Source organism: Spea bombifrons, chromosome 1, assembly GCF_027358695.1.
Source record: "Spea bombifrons isolate aSpeBom1 chromosome 1, aSpeBom1.2.pri, whole genome shotgun sequence".
NCBI lineage: Eukaryota > Metazoa > Chordata > Amphibia > Anura > Pelobatidae > Spea > Spea bombifrons.
This window is the reverse complement of record NC_071087.1, coordinates 77,480,813-77,502,945: the sequence shown is the minus strand read 5'-3', so window position 1 is coordinate 77,502,945 and position 22,133 is coordinate 77,480,813. Positions and strand designations below refer to the sequence as shown.

The window sequence follows — 22,133 nt, the reverse complement described above, 5'->3', positions numbered from 1 at the left end:
ACCATACCACACACCAAATTTGGCAGGATGCCCCAACCCAGATCTGAGGTTCCAAGCACCACTCCCTGCAAGGAACTTCCCACCAGTTATGACCACCAATGATCATATCACCACATTAACCCCTTGGATACCTGGCAAGCTACTGCCCGTGACTGTGACTAATGTAACACCACTCCACAAACTCAACCATATAAGGGATGGGGTGGGACAAACACCAGGTAAGGTTAAACTGCTCAGCACTCTTGCCACTCTAGTCCATTCCGGCCCCCATGGGCTTCAGGATGCTGGGGCAAATCCTATGGCTGCAATCTGGGTGCTGGGGCATATCCGGTATATGCAATGTGGGAGCTGGGGCAAGTTTATATGTACATATTACAAAGTTGAAATGGGAGGTCCAAAGCAGATAGACTTAGTTGCATATTTCACAGGTTGTCATTAATGTTTTGCAAATATTTTTCCTTATGTATGTACAGTACTGTATATATAGTTTTATAATTGCCCCCCCCTTCTGTCCCTGTCCCCTCATGTGCCCTCCTAAATATGATTGCTGGAGATGCCACATGGTAGGCCTGCATTGCAAAAGCTAGTCTGTATGTCTTTCTAAGACCTATGATAATGCTGTAAGGGAAAGTTAAATCTAGAAGGTACCAAGTCTAATGCACAAGTCTAAGATTTAACAATACAACGTAGGGATGCACCGTTATAGGGGTGGCTGAAATATATCAGCCGAAAAGGGCATTATCGGCAAAATGCCGAAAAAAACAAAACAAAAAAAGGCTGAAAATAATCGTCTGCAGGGGCTGGACTGCTTACCTGCAAGTTGGTCGCACAGTGTGCAAGCAGCATCTCGACCAGGAAAAGCAGGAACCCAGCGGATTCACGTGAATGCATATCACGTGACTCTGCTCCGTTCCTTCTTCCACTGGGGGCGTGGCCAGAGAAGTTATTAGAGAGGAAGCAGCAGGGCCCCTGCAGTAGTCTGCGAGTGAGATCTGCAGTTCAGGTAAGGGGTGGGGGAGGGTGTATGAGCAAGTATGTGTGATTAAGGGAATGAATGAGTACCTGTAAATAAATTAGTATGAGTGTGTGTGTGTGGGGGTGGCATAGGGAGCCTGTAATAAAACTACTATCATGCCCAGGTTCTAGCATGTGCTGGCTGCCTGGGCATGATAGGAGTGTGATTGCTGTTAGACATTATATATATAATATTGTTATAGATTTTTTTGTGTGTTACCTATTTTTAATAAAACCAAATGTTAACCATTTTTCATAAAAGTAAGTAACACACCCAAATTGGACAAAACAAAACGTAGTGAGTCAGAATGATTCAACTATTCAACAGCAAGAATAGAGGACTCTATGCCGATTTGGGTTTCCTGTCCCACTACACAGGTTTTACATAACCCCTCACCTGCTATATGTACTGTATTTTTAAGTGCACCATGTTCATCTATATTTACCTGTATATATGACAACATGTGTAGACATATACATTCCCATCGCTATATTCTTAACGGGGGGGGAGGACAGTGGCAGCATATCTCGGGGGGGGGCAGTGGCAGCATATCTCGGGGGGGGACAGTGGCAGCATATCTCGGGGGGGCAGTGGTAGCATATCTCGGGGAGGGAGGACAGTCGCAGCATATCTCGGGGGGGGGACAGAGTGGCAGCATGTTTTTTTGGTGCTTTTTTAAAGAAAAAACTTTTTCTTTAAAAAAGCACCAAACTTTTAGGGTGCGGCCTATATACGGGGGCGGCCTATATCCGAGCCAATACGGTATATATATGATTGTTAACGGCAATCACACTCCTATCATGCCCAGGCATACGTAGATTCCAGCATGTACTGGCTGACTTTGCATGATAGGAGTGTCATTGCTGCTAACAATCATATAAGTAAAATTGTTATTGAAATCACACTCCTATCATGCCCATGTTCCAGCATGTACTGGGCATGTGTCAGGCTCATCATCTGAGCCTTTAACTGGATGTTGGAGTCCAGAGCGCAGGAGTGTAAGAACACACACAGCGATAGAAACACACTTCAAAAATGAGACACAAGCGGAATGTTTGGTTATAGGTATATTAAACAAAGCAAAGCAGACATCTCACCGTAAGCAGCAGAGTAGGATGCATATCATGCATACAGACTGCTGGGGAGTATGAAGGTAGAAAAGTTCAGGTATCCAAAAGGGTCTTGGACAGGTAGCAAGCAAAAGGGGAAATCCAGTAGGCAGTCCAGGTCAAACAGGCAACAGGCTGGCAAAAGTGTAAATCCAAAAGGCAGTCCCGGTCAAAAAGGTAACAGGTGGCAGGCAGGCAGGCAAATCCAATAGACAGATTCAGAGTCTGTCATGAACTGTGGCTCCAAAGAACTTAATGAACTCACAACGTTGTTAGTGAGAGGCAGGGATATAAAGCCTGTTCATTAGGTCAGGTATGAGTGATCTAGGCTTCAGGTGAGGGAGGCAGCTGAACAGAAATACACAGCTGAACAGAAATACACAACACATTCATTATAGCAAACAAAGGGTAAAACTTTAACTATCCTGCAGTCAGGATAGAATCCTGACAGCATCATAGCAGTATGATTGCCGTTAACAATATATACCGTATATATATATATTGTAATTTGCATTTTTTTTGTCCCATTTTGGTGTGTTACATACTTTTAATAAAAGTGTGTTTTTTTGGGGGGGTTTTAAAGGAGGGGAGGGTCATTTTCGGTTTCGGCCAAGTGAATTCTTAATTTTTGGTTTCAGTCCAGAATTTTAATTTTGGTGCATCCCTACAACATAGCTCTAGTCCTTACTATCAGGCCAGGCCTGTTAACAGTATGATGTAGGTTTATATCTGTTACTAAAATGGACCCTAATTGCATGCTTTCTGTTAGGAATGATTGCTTATGTGCAAAGTAAGCTTTGTGTATTTGAAAGTTGCTGAAGGGAAATTAATATTGCATTGTCGGGCGACAGTGTATGAAATTTAGTAACAGAAGACAAGCATAAGGGGCAGGGTGGAAAAGCTGTGACCACTGTGTGGGCAGTTCATTGTAGGTTTGCAGAAAAAAAGACAATTTCAAAATTCATGGTAGAGATATAATGAGAATGCAATATAAATTATGTTGCAGGGACATCACTCACGGCCTTACACCTGCAGCCAGCGTACAACTTGTGAGTACAGGGTTACGACCATGACCTGCAGCTAATAGTAAGCTTTTGCTTCCAATAAGATAACTGAAGTCCATGACCATCTAATACTTATCTCAATGATAGCTGCTCATGGGATATGCTCATACTTTGTAATTTGTGTGACAGTAAAAAGAGAAATAAAAGTGGCTTTGTGTGTACATTTTGGAGTACTTCCCAAGTGCATTTATTGTAACAAAAATGGACATGGCCAAACAAAAATGGACATGGCCTGGGGCAAATGGGGCCCCATAAATTTACCCTTTTCCATACTTGATGTACTCACATAAATCAGACATTGTTTTGTTCAAGAAAAGTGGTGCCTTCATTTAACCCCTTAAAGACCAGGCTGTTTTTTATTTTGTGTACCTTTTGTGACCAAAGCTGTTTTAACTTTTGGGGTCCTCGTGCTGTCATTTTCTCTTCTCCCATTTAGTGAACCCACACAAGTTATACCGTATTTGCTCGATTATAAGACGACCCCCCCAAATCTGAATATTATTTAAGGAAAAAAAGAAAAAACCTGAATATAAGACGACCCTATAGGAAAAAAGTTTAACCAGTAAAAGTTAATTCATGTAAACTATTTTTTTTAATAAAAGCTATGATTGAGAAAAATATTTTGTTTTTATTTCCTTTTATTTTCCAACCTGCCCCCCCAGTTATGCACATCTGCCCCAGAAATGCCTTATACCCCCTATATGCCACTGTGCCCCATGACATGCCTTTTAACCCTCTATATGCCACTGTGCCCCATGATATACCTTTTGACCCCTTATGTGTCACTCTGGCATTTAGGGGGTTAAAAGGCATATTATGGGGCAGAGTAGCATATAAGGAGGTATAAGGCATTTCAGGCGGCAGAGTGGCGTATAGAGGGTTAAAAGGCATTTCTGGAGGCAGAGTGGCATTAAGGGGGTTAAAAGGCATTTCATAGAGCACTCTGCCTACAAAAATGCCTTATGTCCCCCATTTAACACTCCCCCGTCCCCCAAACTTACCGGTGTTCTGACTCCCCGGTGTGTTGTCCGGGCAGCGGGTAGACGGCTACATGATTCGTGTAGGCAACTTCCGCTGCAGCCGGAAGGAGGCGCGGTTAGCAGCGGGGGTTGTCTGCGTCCATCGCGCAGACCTTCCATGACTGTCAGAGAGAATTCCCCACACCGGTGGGGGGAACTCTGCTCTCTGACAGCCGGGGAAGGTCTGCGTGATGGACGCAGACAACTCCCGCTGCTAACACACCTCCTTTCGGCTGCAGCGGAAGTTGTCTACACGAATCGCGTAGACGTCTACACGCTGCCCCGGCTACATGGCCGGGGAGTCAGAAGCACTGGTAAGTTTGGGGGGGGGTAATAAATGGGGGGCATAAGACAGGAGGAGCCAGGTCCCCTGCAGTGCTGCGGGGATCTGGATCTTAGTCACATAGTCAGACCTATTTGAAGTCTGATTATAAGACGACCCCGATTATAAGGCGAGGGGTATTTTTATTCGAGCAAATACGGTATATTGTTTTTTCAGGACAAAAATGGTTTTCTTCAGTGTCGCAGAATGCGACTACAATAGAAATGAAAACCATTTTTTTGCAATTTTGCTTAGGGTTTCTTCTGGTAGTAGCTGGGGAGACACAGGGAAAAGTTATGACATACAATAAATAATTGCAAAACATCATCTGTGTTGGCAAAGTACAGGTCCAATCCCAAATCAATATCAGCACTCCACAGTCCTCAGAGCTTCTAATATTTAGGCAATATGGAAAAACCTGTAACAGGGGAAAATCAGTAGCCTACACACAGAGGTCTTTACAAGGCCGGGACCCATAGTCAATAGAGAGGCTGGCTCTCTGGCCTCTCCAGGGGCCCCAGTGATGGAGGGTTCCTTCACAATACAAGGCTGTCTAGAGTACTGTGCCAAACAATATTCAGTCATGCTTTTTTCATATATCAGGAAGGTAATGCCCAGTTGTATGATCAGACATAACTATTGTAGGACTGTACTGGCGCTCACACCAAGCACCATTATACTCAATCTGTCTAATAGAAGAGAGCCCAATCTGTCATTAGGCAGATGTTTCTTGCAGAGACAGGGAGATGTCCCTTTATCATGTATTTAATTAACATGTTTATTGAAGAAACATATAAAAATACTAACTACACCTATCTTAACATAAATATGTTTATTAAAAATGTTTTTTTAGATTATTATATAGTATATTAAATAAGAATGCACAAACACATAGGATCTTTCAGAAGTCACATTATTTATGATTTATCCCAGCCAGGTAGACAGACAGCTATGAAGACAGGTGCTCCATACTTATGAGCCGAGGTCATTGCTAGATGCCTCCTCACTAAAAGCAAATACAAAGGAAAAACATTTCTTGTTCTCTAACAGTTATCGAGAAAATATAAAATTGTTTAAATACTCATGTAGTTAAATAGTGATTTTCATGTCTAAACCCTGGGCACTAAACAGTAGTGGGTGTTTTTTTAATTCCCAAAACTTTATAATTTCTACCACCAAAGTCAGATGCACAGAGTGATGCTTGGTTAGTTAGTTGACTAGTATTTGTTGGCCATTATATTTGTTTCATAGGCAATTTTCTTTACAAAAACAGATAGCATTTATCTGATACAGGTAAGGCTGCTCCACTGAGCAAATGCCCTCCTTCTCCATCTGATTAGAGCTCCTCTTGAAATCACAAGGAGCATGCAGTGGTCAGGCTAGCCGATATCATACAAAGGAGGGGGCAGTACAGAATGAAGACCACGGGGGTCAGTATGGACTAGAGTGGGTCCTGGCAGAGTGCTAAGCAGAGCTAGGCTAAGATGGAAATTGTGGAATTTCAGGGAGGAGTTTTTGTTTGGAGGTTATTTAAGGTTGCTGGTCACAGGGGTAAGGAGCCACTTTGTTTAACCTTACCTGGTGTTGTTTGTGCCACCCTTCCTCCCCTTGTGTTGCTGCATTAGTCACAGTTGTGGGCTGTAGCTTGCCTGTTATCCAAGGGGTTTATGTCGTGCTATGGTCATTGGTGGTCATAACCGGTTGGAGGTTCCTTGGAGGGAGTGGTGGTTTGAACCTCAGGTCTGGGTTGGGGCTTCCAGGTATGTGCCTTCCCAAAATTGGTGTGTGGTATGGTACCTGGATAACTTGCTTATTGTCTCTGTTAACACATCTATGTTTATGTTTTCAGGTTTTACGCAACAATGACTGTGTTAAATAAAAACAGCTGTGGCCTTTCCTATATTGTGTGTTGGTGTTTTATTTAATTAGTAACTGGGCCAAGCCTGGCCCTTGGGTCAGAGCTACATCTGTGAGGGTAACTGCTAACAAATAATCAAGACTGTATTCCAGATGATCATAGTCATAGACAAGATCATAGTCAAGTGGGTCTAATCTGAAGCATCTGTGGTCCAGCAAGGGCAACTGGGAGTAGCTCAACATACAAAGGCCCCTGATGAGCTACACGTATGTCAGATATCCAAAAAGACACTAGACAGGGGACATGGGGGAGACCACAGAGCCTCTTGGTGGCAAAAATGGATTAAGGTGCATTTGTCCCCAAACAGCTTGTCTGTGCCATCATTCCACCTCGCCCTCCAACATACACGCTAGCAAAAATAACATACTTACACAAGTTTACACATGCTTACTCATGCTCCCTAATACACACTTACACACTGATGCCAACACACATTCCATCCTACTTACACATAAATGCTTACACACAAACATGTACACATACATGCTCACACTCAAACACTGACACATACACGTATTCATGCTTACATACAGTTATACAGACATTCATAATCACACACACTAATAGACATTCATGATCCCATACACATACTCATAGACATCCATGCACACATACACTTATACATAGACATCCATGCCCACACACACTTATACATAGACATCCATGCTCACATGCACCTATACATAGACCTTGTGACCACCTGCCTAATATTGTGTAGGTCCCCCTTTTGCCATCAAAACACAAAACATCCCTGTCGAGACCTCTGAAGGTGTGCTGTAGTATCTGGCACGAAGACGTTAGAAGCAGATCCTTTAAGTCCTGTAAGCTGCAAGGTGGGTGCGCCATAGAATGGATCTTGGTGCCATGTGTTCTCCAGGTAGTAGACACACAAGCAACCAGCCATCCTTGTGATGTAAAGAAATTGTGATTCATTAGACCAGGTCAACTTCTTCTATTGCTCCGTGGTCCAGTTCTAATGCTCACAAGCCCATTACAGGAGCTTTCGACAGTTGGTGTTGTACCAGCTTTCTATCAGAACCAGCATTTTCAGTCATTTGAGCTACAGTAGCTCATCTGTTGGATTTGACCACACAGGCCACCCTTCACCCCCGCCTGCATCAATGAGCCTTGGCTGCTCATGACCAAGTCGCTGGTTCACCAAACTCAAATACAGTGCCTTGGACCACTTTTGATAGGTCCTGACCACTGCAGACCAGGAACACCCCACAAGGGCTGCAGTTTTGGAGATGATCAAACCCAGTCATCTAACCATCACAACTTGGTCCTAGTCACAGTTGAAAACCTGGAATTAAAATGGATTTGTATTTGGATTTCATGTAATGGACGTACACAAAATAGTCCAAATTGTTAAAGTGAAATGAAGAAAATAACTTTTCAAAAAAATGTATTCACACCATTTTCTATGAAGCCCTAAATTAAATCTGGTGCAACCAATTACCCTCAGAAGTCACACAATTAGTTAGATTGCACACAGGTGGACTTTATTTAAGTGTCACATGATCTGTCATATGATCTGAGTATATGTACACCTGTTCTGAAAGGGCCCAGAGTTTGCAACACCACTGAGCAAGGGGCACCACCAAGTGAGCAGCACCATTAAGACCAAGGAGCTCTCCAAACAGGTTAGGGACAAAGTTGTGGAAAAGTACAGATCAGGGTTGGGTTATAAAAAAAATATCCAAAACTTTGAACATCACACGGAGTGCCATTAAATTTGTTATTAAGAAATGGAAAGAATACGGCACCACAACCAACCTGCCAAGAAAGGGCTGCCCTCCAAAATTCACAGACCAGACAAGGAGGGCATTACTCAGAGAGGCAACAAAGAAAACAAAGATAACTCTGAAGAAGCTCCAAAGCTCCACAGTTGAAATTGGAGTATCTGTCCATAGGCCCACTTTAAGTCGTACACTCCACAGAGCTGGGCCAAAAAAAACACTGCTTAAAGAAAAACATAAGCAAACACATTTGCTGTTTGTCAAAAGGCATATGGGAGACTCCCCAATCATATAGATGAAGGTACTCTGGTCAGATGAGACAAAAATTTAGCTTTTTTGGCCATCAAGGAAAAAGCTATGTCTGGCACAAACGCAACATGTCTCATCAACCCATGTGAAGCATTGTGGTGGCAGCATCATGCTGTGGGGATGTTTTTCATCAGCAGAGATTGGAAAATTGGTCAGGATTGAAGGTATGAGGGATGGCCCTAAATACAGGGAAAATCTTGAGGAAAACATTAGGAAACCTGTTTCAGTCTTCCAGAGATTTGGGACTGGGACAGGGGTTTACCTTCCAGCAACAGCTAAATCAACTCTAGTGGTTTAAGAGGAAACATTTAAATGTCTCTACACAAGGGACCAATTGAGGTCATCTTTTCTTGCAAATGTATACAAAAGAAAAAGACAAGTGATCATTTCTTTTTAAATGTTTTCCACCCGGTATGACTATCACACCTTTCACCTGAACCCCTCATTTCCTTCTGTTACCCCTGTTTTCCACCTGGTATGTCTTTATCCTGCATGTCTCCATACCCTGCTGCTCTCAAAGGGTTAAATTTGGTGCCCTCTAGCTTAATTGCATGTGTTAGCCAAGGTGTGAAACATCTGCCTCCTGTATGCAATCACCTTATCTGACCACTTGTGATGCAGCCTTATAAATTTCTAGGCCTCACTTGGAAATGTAGCTGCTGTGGCCTTACCCCAAGTAAACAGTTATGAGTTACACTGGAGTTAAACCGGAGGGAAGGACATACCAAGTACCACTGCAGAAAGCAGGATTTCACCCGCGCCGCACCCCTCCTGTGGAATTCCCTTCCCCGTTCTGTTCAGACTTTCTCCCTCATACGCAGCTTTCAAAACCTCTCTGAAAACCTACCTGTTCTGGGAAGCGTACAACATTCCTTCCCAGTACTCCCAACCATCATAATCAAGCCATCTGAACAATCAACAGCTTCAACGCATCATTGGAACCAGATCATCCCCATCCAAGCAGTCCTCTCCTATTGTCTCACTTCCCCTCAACCAACGACTAGATTGTAAGCTCTCAAGAGCATTGCGCTCCTCTCCTTTGCACCAGTTTGTTATTGTATGTGTTTTTGTATGTGACATTTTTCTACTGACTGTAACAGCGCTGCGCAATCTGCCGCTGCTTTATAAATAAATGTAATGTAATATGACTGAACTTGACCTAACAGTAAAAATCACAGTAATTTGCAAAGCATATTGATATGTATTCTTAACAGTTATTTAAGGGGGTATGTCCAATTAAATAATAGATAAATACAATCTGTACGCCCACCACTTTATATAGAACAATAAATTCTTTCTGGGACAGTAATACATACTTAATATTCTAAGTGTTTTTAAAACTTACATTTTACTTATCTGGAACTTTAACACAAATACTTCCATACCCATGACTTCTAAAGCCTCTTCCATTGTGGCTTGGAAGCCTCCTGGAGCTTAGAACACTGCAGCAATGACATTAAACACTATCTAGCACCCAACATCATTATGTAAGTGCACATTGTGGCCTTATGTATGTGGAGGCTGCCTTATTGTGGCAATACGCGGTTTCACACTAGTGCGTCTGATGCCATGAGAGCCATAGTTTGGCTGAGAGAGTTAATGCTGAAGTGCTGTGAAGACTGAAGAAATGACAGCTTGGGCACATGGAGGGAGCCAGAAAGCAACAATACCCATGTAACACTTGGGTACCCTATTCACTACACAGTTATGCCATCAGCAACAAAAAACACAATTGGCAATTTCCCTTTAATATGTTATTGAAGGCAAAATCACTTTGAGTAGGACAGTTCATTCAAGGCAAAATCACTTTGCGTATAACAGTTCATTATCCTTTTTTATGACATTGTGCCTCTAAAAGGGTAAGTTAGATGAGGTGGCTAACTTGATGGGGTGTCTCTTCCTGCAGCTGTTAATTTTCAAGGATAAATGAGAAGGACATGTCTGTTCTTATCCCAAGGATTTTTTAGCTCAGAATTTCAGTTGGACCTTGGATAGATAATGTCTCATCTCTCAAATATAAAGAGTCTAGTGCTTAGATCAATACAGCAAGCAGGTTAGACATCATACAGCCTCTTTTTGCACAGCATGTCTCTGCGCATTTGCCTTCTCACCCTACTAATTGCTGTCATGATGCCCCATTGCTGCCAGGGCATGGAGCGAGATGAACTTGGGATGAAACTTTGTGGGAGAGAGTTCATCCGAACTGTTGTCATGTCCTGTGGTGGATCCCGATGGAAGAGGTACTCCCCAGAGCCTGGACAGGAAAGGCCTAACCCATACAGTGAGTAACTTTCCTTTGTTGTTTTTAGGGTAAGTGTTTCAAGGGGTTATTACCAGATGTATGTGGAAGGGATGGATTAGAAAGAAAATTTGAGATAAGAACTCAAAAAGTACTTACCTCAAGCTAAAGGGCTAAAAGAGGTATGTTTCTTTCTCAGAAGTGATTGTTCCCTATTAGTTAGTTAACACAAAATAATTTTATGGTGTATGTTTTTTCAACTGTATGTTTATGGAGTATTTAATGATCGAGTTATATATTTTGACAAAACAACATGGTTATTAGCTCTGTGAGCTCATCTGTGAGCTCATCTGAATAAGACCATGGTTATCAGTAATTGTACGTTCTTTTTTTTTTAAATACACATATATTTGAGATTTAAATAGATCATTGATCTTTTAGAGGAGGATACTGATAACCCAATTGTAGCTTTATGGGCTTATAAAAACCATAATGTCTTAGTAGATTTTAACAGATAAACCAGATTACAAAACTGCCCATTAAAGCTGGGGACTAGCAGACAAATATTTTTCCTGGTATGTCTTAAACATATACATTACAGGGCCTCCAGCTGTGAAACATTCACACAAAAACACTGGTTTTATTTACAAATGTCTGAATATGTAAAAATGTATCATGCACTTATCCACATTAAACATTAGTTTGACTATTTTTCTAATTTAGCTTAATCATTTGCCATTTGTAATTATATACATTAGATGAAGAGCTGACTCTAACATCAGATCAGTTTATTTTTAATTTATAATAAGAAAACACCCGAGATATATGTAGTATGCTAGGTCTCACATATCTTTAGTTTGTGCACATGACACATGGCTATGATTAGTAATTATATAAATTATTGGTGGAATGGTCTGTTAATAAAATAGTTTTTTTACTGTAAGACAAAATTCACTATGTATTCCCCCCCAACTGCAGGAGATATTATCGACTGGCTCAACAGAGATTTCCAGGAAGATCCTGAAGGCCTGAACTCAGTGTATGGAGAAGGAGCGCGTGATCCGCCATCTCCATCCTTACATCAAAGAGATCCAACCATGGAGCAGTTGCGTAGTTCCCTGTATGATACACTAGTTGGAGAGGAGCAACAAGATGTCAGCCTCCGTATGAAGAGAAGTGCAGGACCTGCTGGATCGTGCTGTCAGCGGGGATGCACTAAGACTGACCTAATGAAGTTTTGTTAAAGACAACAATGCTATTCTGTAGTGTTATCATCTTCCCAAACTTTGCCTGGCCTGTCATGCTGGTGATGGCCACCCATATACCTCCCCTAAAAACATTAAATAGCATTATTATAATCAAAATGGCTTTTTCTCCCAATTCTTTGTTTTATTGATGTTGTAGTACATGTTAGGGGTTTCTAAATAAAACCTGGTTTAACGTAAAGATTAATGGTAACATTAAAACATGTAGCAGACACTGACCTTCTTAATAGGACAGTCAACATCTGGGGGCACCTACCTGCCATCTATCATCAGATTGTTGTGTAAGTGTGACTACACACACCATACAGCCTGGACACAAACATTAAAGTCTCAAGACACCAGTGCCATACACAATGTCCGGTGTGCTTGTCCCCAATAAAACCGCCTAATGGAGGTGACTGATTGTTCAAATGTCTATCAAAATAGATGTGATAGATGGTGTTGTGATGTTTGGCTTGGTTTCTGGATACTGATAATTTGGTGACCCTGATTTCAACCTGCTCTGATTGCTAAATACTTTCTATGGAGCTCCTTCCCTGATAATATGATTTGTAGACATTCGTTTTAAGGCGAACATGAAAACGAACACAAATAGTGTATTTTCTTCCTTCAAACCGAGAAACGACATTGTCGGCACTGGGGTGCCCTTGCCCTGGGATGGCAGTGCCTACTGCCTGCCCTGTCTTCCCTTAGTTTTTAAAATATTTTTTTTTCATTAGATTTTGTAATTTCAGGACAGTCAGTCAGTCAATAATATAGTTATTTAAGCTGAACTGTTTGAATTATGAATTAAATAATATAATTTATAAATTTAATAGTACTACTACTACTACAATATAATATATGATAATAATAATATTGTCATGTAGTATACTAGTGTACATGACTACTAGTGTGTAATATAAAATCATTAATATTTAATAATAATATTATTCTAGTTCATTTTAGCTAGCTAAATTATCTATATTATATTAGCTTATTTTGCTTGAGAAATTCTGTTACTTTATCCCACATAAAGATTAACCAGTCCACTACTACCCTTAAGCTTAAACTTTGATTAGTTGATAATTAATTTTATTATTAATTAGATTAATATAAGAAATCCCTAATAATGTATTACTTTGTTAATAATTTAGTTAATAGATGTTAATTTTAAAGTTAAGCTAATCTTACTAGTACTGGTGCTGCAGTGCTTTAGATTGTGCTTTGCAACAGCAAGAGACAAAGTAAATTTTTCTTCTTAATATTATTAATTAATGATTTTATTAATTTTAATTATTTTTAATTTCATTTGTTTTGCTCACCTCAGTCCATTAGTGAAGTGAACATGTTGGGCTAGTGAGTGCAGCCACATAAGTGCTGTGTGTATTTTTGTTCAGCAAGCAGTGACGGTAACTGTTTTGCTAAATATTATTTTCTCATTTTTAATTTTATTTTATTAAACACCAGGGGCGTAACTAGAAGTCTCAGGGCCCCAGTGCGAGAATCTGTTAAGGGCCCCCCCCAACCCAATCTACCCTCCTCTCACACCATCTACCCCTTCTCAGGCCACTTTTTTGTTTTTATTTCCTTTTATTTGCCAACCTGCCTCCCCCAGTTATGCACATCTGCCCCAGGCTTGCCACTCTGCCCCCTGATATGCCTTTTAACCCCCTATATGCCCCTCTGCCTCCAGAAATGCCTTATACCCCTATACACCACTCTGGCATATAGGGGGTTAAAAAGGCATTTCTGGAGACATAGTGGCATAAAGGGGGTTAAAAGGCATATCATGACAGAGGTGACACTGGGGAGCTGAATGGGGACAGGGTGACACTGGGGAGCTGAATGGGGACAGGGGTGACACTGGGGAGCTGAATGGGGACAGGGGTGACACTGGGAGGGGCTCATTGGGGACAGAGATTACATGGGGGGCTGAAAGGGGACAGAGGTGGCACTGGGCAGCTGAACTTGTGAACACATACAGGCACAGAGATTTTTTTTGTTTATTCATTTAAAAATAATAATTTAAAAAAGCATTATGTTGTTTGTCCCCCACGGACACACTTACATACACACACATACTGATTGTTTTTGTTTTTGAGAAATACAAAAAATATTATACAGTTTGTTCAAACAATAAATTAGTTCACCTCCTACTTCTTCCACTTTGGGGCTTTTTCATCTTGTCCTCCGTCCTCTGGTAGCTGCACACTGTTCTCTCTGCTGACAGGATGTCACTGACATGACATCTGGTGCTCCAGCACTCTGAATGCGAGGGGGCGGAGCTTTCACCCCTCAACCTGCTCTCATTCTCATCATCACTAGGCGGCCATCAGATTGCTGGAAATGTAAATCTAAACGGCCGGTGCGTGCTGATGCCGCCGGCCAGAGCTACTTTAATCCTTTTTTTATTTATTTCATATGCCAGATAGGCTTGCCATATTAAAAACAAATAAATAAATAAAGTAGTAAAGTAGCTCCGGCCGGCGGCATCAGCATAGTGATGGGAGCAGCGTGAGGGGAGAAAGGTCCGTGTGAGGGGGCGGAGCTTTCATACCGGCCGGCGCTGCTTTAATACTTTCTTTTTAAAAAATTTAATATGGCAAGCCGATCCGGCCGGCCGCATCGGCACGCAGTGGCCGTTTAGATTAGATTTCGGCAATTGTCCCCCTCCCCAGCCCGCTCCTACCAATCCCGCCATCCGCCGGCCCTGCTTGGGCCCCTCTGAGTGGCAGAATTCCAGGGCCCGGTTGCAGTCGCGACCCCGGTAGTTCCGCCACTGTTAAACACGCCTTAATGTTTTGCTCACCTCAGTCCATCAGTGAAGTGAACTTGTTGGGCTAATGAGTCTAGCTGCATAAGTGCTGTGTGTTTTTGTTCAGCAAGCAGTGACGCTAACTGTTTTGCTGTTAAATTTTATTTTCTAATTTCTTTTCAAGAAAGAATGACTGTGTGACGACAACTGTACTAAGCAAAGCTTCAAGGCAGCTGTAGTACTAGTAAAAAGAAAATAATTTAGCAAATTTCTGTAGATTTAGCAGTAGTACAACTATATCTGTCTTCTGTATCTGTTTTAAAGTAAAAGTTGTTTAACCCCATTATACAATAATTAATTATAATTTATAATCTATTAATATTATATACATTTATAATATTAATTAATAATTAATATGATATACTGATATAACCTCTCTTTAGCTTAGTGGGCTTGAGAGTGTCTGCCCTTGCCTACAGGTAGACTTAGAATAGGAAGGAAATATAGCTTTAGCATAGTAGTAGGCTCTTAAGCCCATGTAAATTTTAAAAAATAAATAAAATACTGCTTTACAAAACAAAATTAGTGTATTATAGTTAAACTTGAGTTAATAACACCATTTAGTGGCTTTAGTTAACCAATTTTTTAAATAACTTGAGCACTTTAGCAGACTGCCAGTGCAGTTGTGCATAGTTTTTCAGCAGTAGCACTGAAGAGAAACTTCCTCTAATTTCTTTGTGTTTCCATTTTTTTAAAATCCTATTTTTCTTTATAAAGATATTTTCCCTGTCCCTCTAGTTTTAAACACTACACTACACACATAACAAAAAAATTGAAATGGATCCTCCCTTTGTGACTAAGAAAAGGAGGGAGGGACAGGCTCCATCTACCACCACCACCAGTTTTTCTACGATGCAGCCTTTGCGTCAGTCTAGTAAGACAAGTAAGCCAAACTCTCGGTTGTTATCTGGGGAATCATTGCTTGAAGGATCCATGTCATCAAGTAAAGGAAAGGCACCAATAGCAGGCAGTAGTAGTGCTGCAAGGCCTACCAGCTCTATGTTTTTTTACTGAAAGCCTAAAGCACCAGATGCAAGTTCAAAGTTAAAGGGTAGCACAACTAGTACTACTACTAGCTCAGTGAGTAAAAAGAGGTGCCTTTTGCCCCCAGCAGCATCTTCCTCATCCACAAGCAGCATGCAATGTACCAAGCAGAGGACATTTCGCAGCAAAACATAGTGGTGTTCCCAATCCAAAGCAATCTCGTTGTTTCTCATTCAGGCTTTTTGTAGAAAATCCGCCTCCCAAGACTACCACCTCTACCACCACTAGTGCTATGCCTGCTGTTCCCACCGGTACTGCACACCATTTCCTCCTAGCACCCCCTCTAGCAAGCCACCAAGTCCTTACAATATTTTTGTAAAGACCGTTAGAGAGAGGGCTACACATAGTGGAACTCCATCTAGCAAGGTACCAGAGGAGAGTTAGACTGAGAGGCCAAGTAAAGAGGCTCTGTTCTTCCTGCTCGCACTACTACTCGTCATGATATCAGTCTTAGCTCCAGCCTAGCATGAATTCCATTTGATCTGGCTAATGAAGAACTTGACTATGAGCCAGAGGAAGTGGAGGAGAGTATAGAGGAGATGAGTGGTCAGAAATCAGATTCCTCAGGGAGCGGTGTACGAATGACTAGTGCACAATTTTCCCCTGAGCCTCCACCTTTTCCGCTACTATCATTATCACCACCTACAAGCAAAACCTACCAAATCTGGTAGAATAAAAAACAAAATAGCAGTCCCACTAGCATTTCTATGGCCAGTACTCCTGTTTGCACTGGCACAGTTACCAGTGCCACCACCAGTGCTGTAACTGTGCCAATAAGAAGAACAATCACTGTTAGTAGCAGCGTAGAGAGTCTAGAGACAGAGAGTGTACCATCTCCCAGTGTTTGCAGAACTAGTCCTGCTGCTCATCCACCCAGAGCAGTAGAAGCAGCAACCAAAGGAACTGTCCAAGGCTCTCCGTGCTCCAATTTGGGAGCCCTATGAAAGTGTAGAAGAAGGACGCTATGGAAAGTGCAAACATTGTGGGAAGCTAATAAGCAGAGGGAAAGTGTCTGGGCATTTCACCAGTGTTGGCCTGAAGCATCACCTCAGCACTCAACACAACACTGTGTTATTGGGGAAAGATGCAGAAAAACGTAGGGCAGGCAGCATAGCTGGTGGCTGGGGTACTAAAACAACAACTAGTATCATCTCCAGAGAGACTGGAAAAAACACAACAGCTGCTTCTGAGCCTATAGCAGCTACAGCTAGTGATGGCAGCCAAAGACTAAGACAGGTTGGAACACTACAACATGTCCAGCCCACCCTGGAAGAATTTGGGGCATTCCACTCCAGGAGGTCAATGTCCAAACAGCAGGCCAATAAAATAACCACTTATGACTTGTTGGTCAGTTCATTGCTGTTGGAGAGGCATCCTTCTCCATGATTGAAGGGGAGCCTTTCAAACAATTGATGGAGGCTGTGGCTCCACAATACACAGTTCCCTCACGTTCCACTTTCAGCAGGAATATTGTCCCCTCACCGTATGGGTCCTGTGTTTCAGCAGTGATAAAGGAGCTTTCCAAGGCTGCTGGGTCAGTGTGTACATATCACAACAGATTTGTGGATTGCACCTAGCAGGCAGCATGCCTTTCTTTCCTTGACAGCACACTGGTGGCAGCCCGGTGTGTCTAAGGAAGCTGCTGCCGCAGGCTAACGATCATTCCTTCTCCATGCAGAAGTGATGGATGAAAAGCACACTTCTGAAAATACTGCATTCAATAAGGAAAATGTTTTGCCTTTGGGTGGGAGCAAAGGCAGGCACCAATGTTGAAGTTGGGTTTGTGGTAACTGACGGAGGTGCAAACATGGTGAAAGCGCTGCAAGATGGTCATATTGTTGGTGTGCGCTGGGCAGCCCACATCATCCATCTTGTAGTAAAGGCAGCAATGTCAGAAGGAGGAAGTAATTTTGCAGCAGTAGTTCTGTCACGCTGAAGAAAGATCGCTGGGCACTTCCACCACAGTGTTAAGGCTAGCCAACTTTTGAGGGAAGAGCAAGAGAGGTCAGGTCTTCCCGTACACTGTCTATGACAAGATGTGAGTACGTGGTGGAACTCCACGTTAGACATGCTGGATAGGATTTTGGCGCAGCAGAGGGCAATCCATAATCTTGCCTCAGAGCACAATATTGGGATTACATCTCTATTGAATAGGGAGGATTGGACAGTGATCGCCCAGCTAGTGGCAGTCCTTAAACCATTCAGGAATGCCACAGAAAATTTAAACTCAAACACTGCCAGTCTGGCCCAGGTAATCCCAGTGTTCTACCATCTAGGCAGCAAGATGGATGTGTTCATTGAGAACTGTGAGGCTGTTCAAGGTGGCACTCTAGATCCTGACGTAGCAGCCATAATCAGGAAGCTGAAGGATCTGCTAAAAGTATGCCTTCACAAACGCATGGAAGAAAGTCCATAAATGATGCTAGCGTGCCTTTGCGATCCAAGGATTAAGGGAAAGCTAGCAATCAAATGTAATGTCCTTAGTAGCTACCGGGAGCAATTGGTTCAAAAGGTGCATGACTAGCAGCATAAAATGGGAATGCTGTCTGAAGAGGGAGAGGTGCAGGGGGAGGAAGAGATGATGTTGTCTGCTACTCCTAGCACCAGCATCAGCAGCAGTGCCATAAGCAGCACAACACAGCTGAGTGGAGCAGCTGCGTTTTGTAAGAGGCACTTGGGAGTATAGTTGAAGCATCTGACAGAGCTAGCAGCGGAAAGGAGAGTAGTGCTGCGGAAATGGTCAAACTTTACCTCTGTGAAGTTCCTGCTGCGCCTAATGTTGATCCTCTTAGCTACTGGGATGAAAAGAAGAGTGTGTGGCCTGCACTCTCCTGGATTGTGCAGCAGCTACTATTATGTCCGCCAACCACTGTTCAAAGTGAGCGCATGTTTTCTATGACTGGAAATATACAGCATCCACACAGATACAGAGTTTCTTAAATTCAATTTGCCAGAGTTGGGGTACCCAGCTCTTAGCTTAGAAAGTTACTTTTCCCAAATGGTCAAGGTAGTTTCTCCCCCCTGGTTGCATCTGTTTGTGCTGTGGCAACAAAAAAGAAAACCCAAATCCACGTGTAAATGTAAAATAAACAAATGAATACTTCCCACAATGAGAGCAGCTACCAAACAACACTCTTCCTCAAAGTGTATACAGATGCAGGTCAGAAAAATTGGAGCGCATATACATAGGGGAAGAAACAAAAACAACGCCAATAGTGTAATAAGTCCAAAAAATAATAAAATAAATATAGTGTAAGTACCACTCACAAAAGGACTGGATAATCAGGCTCATCAAATGTCAAACTTCAAAAAACGTTATCTGTAAAACCAAACATAAACCAGGATGGTGCAGTATCTTCTGTAACCTGATCTTAAAAGATCAAAATGCACTTACAGTTAAGATGTAGCACAACTCAAGGAGTATTGTGCAAACGCATGTGGAAATAAAACATCCGGTGTATGGTTAAAATCTCTCCAATTTATTTTCTCTCTCTCAACGCGTTTTGCCGATGGATCGTCGGCTTCATCAGGAGGAAAGGAAATCAAACGGCAACATAAATCATCCATGAAACCATGTAGTTGTGCTACATCTTAACTGTAAGTGCATTTTGATCTTTTAAGATCAGGTTACAGAAGATACTGCACCATCCTGGTTTATGTTTGGTTTTACAGATAACGTTTTTTGAAGTTTGACATTTGATGAGCCCGATTATCCAGTCCTTTTGTGAGTGGTACTTACACTATATTTATTTTATTATTTTTTGGACTTATTACACTATTGGCGTTGTTTTTGTTTCTTCCCCTATGTATATGCGCTCCAATTTTTCTGGTCTGTGCTGTGGCAACGCCTACTACCTCCACCGGTGTAGCCAGCTTACGCTTGGGCCAAGTGTTTGAGCTCTGGAAGTCCGCTGCCAAACGTCATTAACTGACAGTGTTTGGATTCTTTGCTTTGGGGTGAAACAGGTGAGAGGGTCGTCAATTGCCTACTCATTCACCTTTTCCGTTTCTAATGCTACTTCTACTGGTGGTGGTGCCAGCGTCTTTTGCCAGCTAGTTCGCTTCCTGGCTAAAGTCATGTCTCAAATGTCCCTAATGGTCAAGGTAGTTTCTCCCCCTGGCTGCGTCTGTTTGCGTTGTGTCAATGCTTGCTACCTCCGCCGGTGTAGTCAGTTTACGCTAGGGCCTAATGTCTGAGTTCTGAAAGTCCACTCTCAAATGTTTTTTTCCCCCCACATTCTTCCATCCGCATAGCTGCCAACAGCCCCTACTTTTCTGGGACAGTCCTGTTTTTTCCAGTTCTGTCCCGGCAAATTTGGGTTGTTGGTAAATTGCAAATGTTAGCAAAGTATGTAAAAGTGGTCTAAAATCCCCTATTATTCTTTTCTTAAACTATGGATGTAATATGATAAATAAATAATCCTGGTTTCTCCCAGGCCAAGTTGCTCAGAGTGTTTGTGTAAGTCTTAGACAACTGCTCTGAGCAACTTGGCCTGGGAGGAATGGGGATTTCATTTTAGGGCAAAGTACACTTCAGTACACTTCAGTAGCACCTCGGATCGCCCCATGATTTAAAGGTCCCTGTGTGCGACTCTATTGGACGCCAGCAGGGGGCTCGCCTGTCATCAACCAATGAAGTGCAGATGTTAACCAAGTATTAACCCCTGCTAGGGGCTAAGATAGAAATGAACATGAATAACGTACACGAATATTCACAGGAAATGAACACAGGAACGGGTGAATATTTGCAGGATACGAAGAACTTTTTTCCCGAAGACGAACACAAAGACGAACACAAAGACTTTGCTAAAACATGACTGCACTTACATCACAGGACATAGCTACATCAACCTTACTAAGTAGTTGATTTATTAGCTCTCAATAATTAAAACAGAAAGAGTACATAATAAACTGGAATGCACATTTCACTGCTTCAACTTACGCTCTCTATAAACAGATATTTATCCTAATATAAATGATGCCAAATGCTTTATATTTACTCTACTGATTATTAGCATGAAATGCTGGACAATTATGGTATGTTCTACGTATAGTGCTCTAAACAGCCTTCACAGAATTCAGAATATCTTCGATGTGCATCAACATAAACAACAAGAATTGCTGAGAGATTGTAATGGTCCAAACTGTTCAGACCAGGGGAGGGCTGGCAGCCTAAGGCCTGGGGGGCAAGTCTAGTCAACTGGCCCATTGCACCATCAAAGCGGCTGCGAGCGACATTGAAAGCGGCCGTCGTGCGGCAGTCACTCCACCAGTGCCTAATGAAATTAAAGTGGCCGGCGTGCAAACACCGCATGCCTCAGCTCTTCATCACACCCCTTTTAAGACGTGGGAAGAGGAGCTGAGGCATGGCCATTGGGTCTGACAGCCGCATGATGCAGGGGCGTACCTAGAGTATTTGGCACCTGTGGCAGACCCTGTATGTGGCACCCCCCCCCACACACACACTTTAAAACTGCATAGTTTCTATGGTTAGGCAAACATTGACAGGGGTACAGCATATTTGTTACATTATATGCTTAGGGATTACACGGTACCACCGTCAATGTGTGCCTATACATTGAGCCAGACACTGACAACCCCTATCACTATATACTAAGCCAAACATTGATGTGGTGTAGGCTTACCACTTTAGTGACTGGCATAGTATATAGTAGTGATGCACCGAAATGAAAATTCTGGACTGAAACTAAAAATTCAGCATTCACTTGGCCAAAACAGAAAAAAAAACAAACAAAAAAAAACTTTAAAATACTTTATTAAAAGTAACACCAAAATTAGACAAAAAAATCAACAATAATATTAACACACATATATATATATATATATATATATATATATATATATATATACACATATATATAACAACAATCACAATCCTATCATGCCCAGGTTCTAGCATGTGCTGGCTGACTTAGCATGATAGGAGTGTGATTGCTGTTTGCAATTATATATATCAATATGTATATATATTAATACTGTCATTGAATTATTCTGTCCAATAAAAGTGTTCACACACCGAAGTTGGACCAAAAAATAATTTATAACAGCAATCACACTCCTATCATGCCTAGGCAGCCACTACATGCTGGAATCTGGGCATGAAAGGAATGTGATTACGGACTCCCTATGCCAAGCTATCCCCCAACACTTACACATCCATGCTATCTGAAACCCTCATTTACAAACATTCAACATAACACCCATCACTCTCACACACTTACATTCAGCATAACACCCATCACTCTCACACACTTACATTCAGCATAACACCC

General features: G+C 42.0%; 1 protein-coding gene across 1 annotated transcript; it reads left to right on the top strand.

Annotated features, from left to right (window-relative positions):
• The first annotated feature begins 10,580 nt into the window (after positions 1–10,580).
• INSL3 (insulin like 3) lies at positions 10,581–12,091 on the top strand. The gene is made up of 2 exons (XM_053456067.1): positions 10,581–10,776; positions 11,713–12,091. The coding sequence occupies exons 1-2, from the start codon at positions 10,581–10,583 to the stop codon at positions 11,976–11,978; spliced, it is 462 nt and encodes a 153-aa protein (XP_053312042.1). The 3' UTR covers positions 11,979–12,091.
• The last annotated feature ends 10,042 nt before the right edge of the window (positions 12,092–22,133 follow it).